At 44.3% G+C, this 4,616-nt stretch overlaps 1 protein-coding gene across 3 annotated transcripts in view; it reads left to right on the top strand.

Annotated features, from left to right (window-relative positions):
• The first annotated feature begins 3,424 nt into the window (after nucleotides 1–3,424).
• Nucleotides 3,425–4,616, top strand: part of LOC126511577 (antigen-presenting glycoprotein CD1d-like) — a 16,252-nt gene continuing 15,060 nt past the window's right edge. For 2 of the 3 annotated variants that reach the window (XM_050158820.1, XM_050158816.1), the window contains exons 1-2: nucleotides 3,425–3,586; nucleotides 3,846–4,115. In XM_050158820.1, coding sequence (XP_050014777.1) covers nucleotides 3,526–3,586; nucleotides 3,846–4,115 — 331 coding nt within the window. In that variant the 5' untranslated portion in view covers nucleotides 3,425–3,525. The remainder of the gene's footprint in view (nucleotides 3,587–3,845; nucleotides 4,116–4,616) is intronic. The other variant, XM_050158818.1, reaches the window with a different exon arrangement.

The raw sequence follows: 4,616 nt of genomic DNA, 5'->3' as shown, positions 1-4,616 counted from the left end.
ATGATCACCCTACCCAAACCTATTAAAGGTCTATTGCCATCTGCATAAAAATTTCCATCTCATTTCCCCAAAGAAACTGAAATTCATATGGAACCACAAAAAAAAACCCTGATAACCAAAGTAATCCTTGACAAAAACTAAACAACACAACAGCAAAACTAAAAATGAGGGAGCAATTACCATTCTAGATTTCAAAACATATTACAGAGCCAAAGTAATAAAACAGAATGGAACTGGCACAGAAATAGGCATATAGATCAATTAAACAAAACAGAAGACCCAAACATGAGTATACTCAAAATACAGTCTTCTGATAATTGACGAAGATGCCAGAAACACACACTGGAGAAAGGACAGCACCCTCATCAATTCTGGAAAATCTGAATGTCTACATGTAGAAGAATGAAATAAGACCCACATCTACCATCTTGCAAAAAGCTAACCCCAAATGCACTCAAGACCTTGTGGTAAAACCTGAAACACTGAAACTGCCAGAAGACTACAAAGGCAAGACTACAGGATGGAGGTGTAAGAAAAGGCCTTCTAAATAGAGCTCCAATGCCCAGGAATTAACCAACAATGAACAGTGGAATCCTAAAAAAACCAAAAGGCTTCTGCCCAATCAAAAAAAAAAAATTGAGTAAAGAGGAGGCCAGTGGAGTGGGGGAGAATCTTTCCAGCTATTCATTTGATAGAGCATCAAGAGCAAAAGAATAAAAAAAAATGCCAAAACATTAAAGACCCAGAAGAAGAATTCTCAGACAGAGAAATGAGAATGACTAATATTGTGGCAAATGTTCATCCTCTCTAGCAATTAGGGGAATGCAAAAAGAAACAACTCACCCAAGTCTACACGCAAAAATCAAGCACACACAAACACACACACAAAGCCGGAGAAAATGTGGGGGATAGGAACTTTAACACACTCCTGGTGACACAGACACACGCACACACACACGCACACACACACACACACACAAAGCTGGAGAACATGTGGTGGATGGGAACCCTCATTCACTCCTGGTGGCGCGCACACACACACACACACACACACACACACACACACACAAAGCTGGAGAAAATGTGGGGGATGGGAGCCCTCATTCACTCCTGGTGGGTTGTAAACTGGTGCATTCACTCTAGAACAGTTTGGACAATTCTCGAGAGGCTAAAAAGAAATGCAGCACATGGCCCAGCTATGCCACTGCTTGGAATATGATCAGAGGACGTGACATCCTACCCCACTGATATTTCCTCAGACATGTTTGTTGCTCTTCATAATAATTATGAAATGGAAACAACCTAAATGATTTTCAACTGACAAGGGATAATGGAGATGTGGGACATGAACACTATAAAATGCTATTCTGTATAAAAAAAAAAAAAGGAAATCGTGACATTTGCAGGTAAATGGATGGACATAGAAAGCATTGTATTCAGTGAGATAAATCAGATCCCAAAAGACTGCATGTTCTTGCTCCTACATTTCAAAGCTCCCAAACTCCAGATCTGAGCATACAACGCAGAATAACCGCAGAAACTAGGAAGGTGAAAAGGGACTATGACAAACTGTTTTAAAGTTTCCACTTCTGAGATTAAAGCAGCATGGTCAAATGCAGCTTAGAGAGGAAAGGGCTTGTTTAAATTTACATCACTGAGGGAGCAGGAACTGCAGCAGAGAGTTGCCTGTTTCCACTGCCCAAGTGCTGGGATTACAAGCATGTACCACCACACCCAACTAACCTTTTATTTGTTAACAAAACTTTTCAGTGTCATTTTAGACTGTTTTGGGAGCAATATCCAGTAAAATAAGGTCTAGCTGATTAGAGCCACCCCCAAGATCCCAGCCTAGAAGGGAAAACCTATCCTCCAGGACTCTTTAACAATGCGACATAGCAGGAGTAAAATTAATGAAGGCAGAATGGAAGGTGTCATGGTCAGGAGATGTGACCCTTATGATCTGATATCTCTACAGGTGATTATAGAAAGAACAAAGATGCAGATGAACTAACACTTCTGTAATTACAAGGCCTATGTGTTAGGAAGAAAGGCCCATAAAGCTAGCCTCTGTGCAGGGTGTGGAGACGGGGCTATTTACCTCTCCTGCCTTCGCTCACACCACCTGGGAAGCTTGAGAAGGCTCGTCTGAGAAAACAGCATTGGGGTTTGATCTGAGTGGGAACAGCTAGGCATGGGCTTGGAAGCATGAGTTCCCTAAGGTACCTATTTGTGCAGAGACCTTAGTCAGGAAGAAGCTGCATCTAAGGCACTGAAGCATGTGAGGATGAGGGTAGGTTCCAGTTGACATTCAAAGGTAGACCAGAGCAGGGCCAGGATACTTCTCTAGGCCATCCTGATGATGACTTTTTCTTCCCAGGAAGGCTGTTTCCATACAGACGAAACAGAAGCTTAGGGTGACGATGAAGGTGGAGATTTAGAGAAGAGGACCCACTTAGAGACAGGATGAAAAGACAGAGCAAGCTGATGAAGGAGAGAATAAAAAGGAACAGGGAAGACTGTATCTGGTAGCTGAGGGAGTCTGTTTTAACCAGTGATGACTTCTTTCTTGGGGTAACTCACAGTTCTGTCACTGCTTCTTTCCAGCGTGAGAAATAGGGAATGACCGAATCACGGGCACACCTTGTGATCCTACCTCCATCCTCACAAACTTGAGATGATTGAGAGTGGGTGGGAAGGCAGAGGAAGAAGCCAGTAGGCAAGGTTGTCCAGAGGGCAGGGAACCTGAAGGAAAGATCCTTGAATGCGGATATCCTGATTGTTTCCCCTGTGCGCTATGACACAAAGAGTGTGCACATCTTGTCACTCTTAGCTTTTCTTCACATCGGATTGCACAAGTCTTCATTTGCACAAACCATGATATAGGGCAATAAAATAAAACACAGCTGTACTCTCCTGAAAGGGAGCCAGGAAGACAGAGAGACAAGGCAAGCAGAGAACAGATCAGGTTAGGGGGAAATTGTCTGGGGACCCCTAATACAGGAGATTTGGGGATAGGAATGCTGTGAAGGAACTTAGCCCACCCGGTCTCATCCTCTCAGTGTACCGATGTGAGAATCATGTCTATCCTATTTATTCTAAACGTGTGGAGATCTGGAAGGAGTCAGAAGTGTAAAACAAAGTAGCGCCTTCAGACAGCCAGTGCTAGCCAGGTCGAAACTTTTCTCCTTTTCTTCCCTTGCATTTTTAATATCATCAGAGTTGTATCACAAATATGACGTTTTGTTTCACTTTTAACATTGATATGGCAAACCGGTCTCAACCTCTTTCTTAATGCATGGGAAAGGAGGTTGAGAAAAGTTGATTGCTCTCAGATGTGCTGATTAAAGCTGCATTCCAACACTCAACCACTAGGGGGTGACTTTGTATAAAAGTAATTCCTTTGCCAGAGCCTGCTCTTCCGGATTGGGCGGTAGCTTTGCCAAAAAACCCAGAGGTGTTGTCCTCAGGCACTGCAAAGAGAAAGCAGAGAAGTCGGGGCCTAGGGCTGTGTAAACCTCTCTCACCATGTGGTCCCTACCGTGCCTGTTATTTTGGGTGTTCCCGTGGCTCTGGGTACAATCTGAAGGTGAGTAGAAGTGGGCACAGAATGGTCTGGAGAAGGAAGAAGATAGTGTGGGGCTAGCAGAGCTGTGGTCCTGTGTGGGTGGAGGTGGACCTTGGCAGGCTTGAAGTGCAGTGGTGGGAGAAAGTATGCTGATCTGGCTCAGACCTAAATGCAGTTCTGAACACTACCCTCCCTTTGCAAGCCCAGATAGACTCTTTTACAACCATCTGCCCGCTGACTTGTTTGCTTACTGTTCTCATCCGGTTTTCATTGTTTCCAGCCCAGCAAAATAATTTCCCCTTCAGGATCCTGCAGATCTCTTCCTTCCCAAACAGTAGTCGCTCAAGTACAGATAGTTTGGCCTGGCTGGGGGACCTGCAAACGCACCGGTGGAGTAATGCCTCTGACACCATTGACTTCGTGAAGCCCTGGTCCCAGGGCAAATTCAGTGACCAACAGTGGGAGCAATTGCAGCATATACTTCAAGTTTATCGATTAAGCTTTACCAGGGACATACGGGAATTTGGCAAAATGCTGCCTAATATACACTGTGAGTGGAGGGATGGAGCCCTAAGAAGGTACCGAGTGGGTGAGAGAGAAACCCAGACCCCAACTGGATAACTGTGGGCCTACTTGATGAGATTCTCTTTTTCTCCACCCTTAAGATTTTCACTTCTGTCTAGAGGGATCCTTGTCTCTTCTGAGAATAATCCCTGTCTCTGCTCCAGGACCCCGCAATCATTTCCCTCACCTGGGACATATCTCCATGCCAATTTCTTCTCCTCTCTTCCAAACTTTAACCATTATTGAATCTCTACACACTCCCCTTTACAGATCCTGTTGAGATCCAGATGTCTACTGGATGTGACGTGTACTCTGAGAATGCTTCAGAAAGTTTTTTCTATGTAGCATTTCAAGGAGAATATATCCTGAGTTTTCAGGGAACTTCCTTTCAGAAGGCCCCAGATACCCCACCTTGGACAGAGTTGGTCATTAAAGTGCTCAACGGTGATCAAGGGACAAGGGAAACCCTCCAATGGCTTCTGAATGA

Source organism: Alexandromys fortis, unplaced genomic scaffold (genome assembly GCF_014885135.2).
Source record: "Alexandromys fortis isolate MF-2015 unplaced genomic scaffold, M_Fortis_MF-2015_v1.1 scaffold_102, whole genome shotgun sequence".
Lineage (NCBI taxonomy): Eukaryota > Metazoa > Chordata > Mammalia > Rodentia > Cricetidae > Alexandromys > Alexandromys fortis.
Note: the sequence above shows the minus strand (reverse complement) of the source record. Positions and strands in the feature narration are given on the sequence as shown.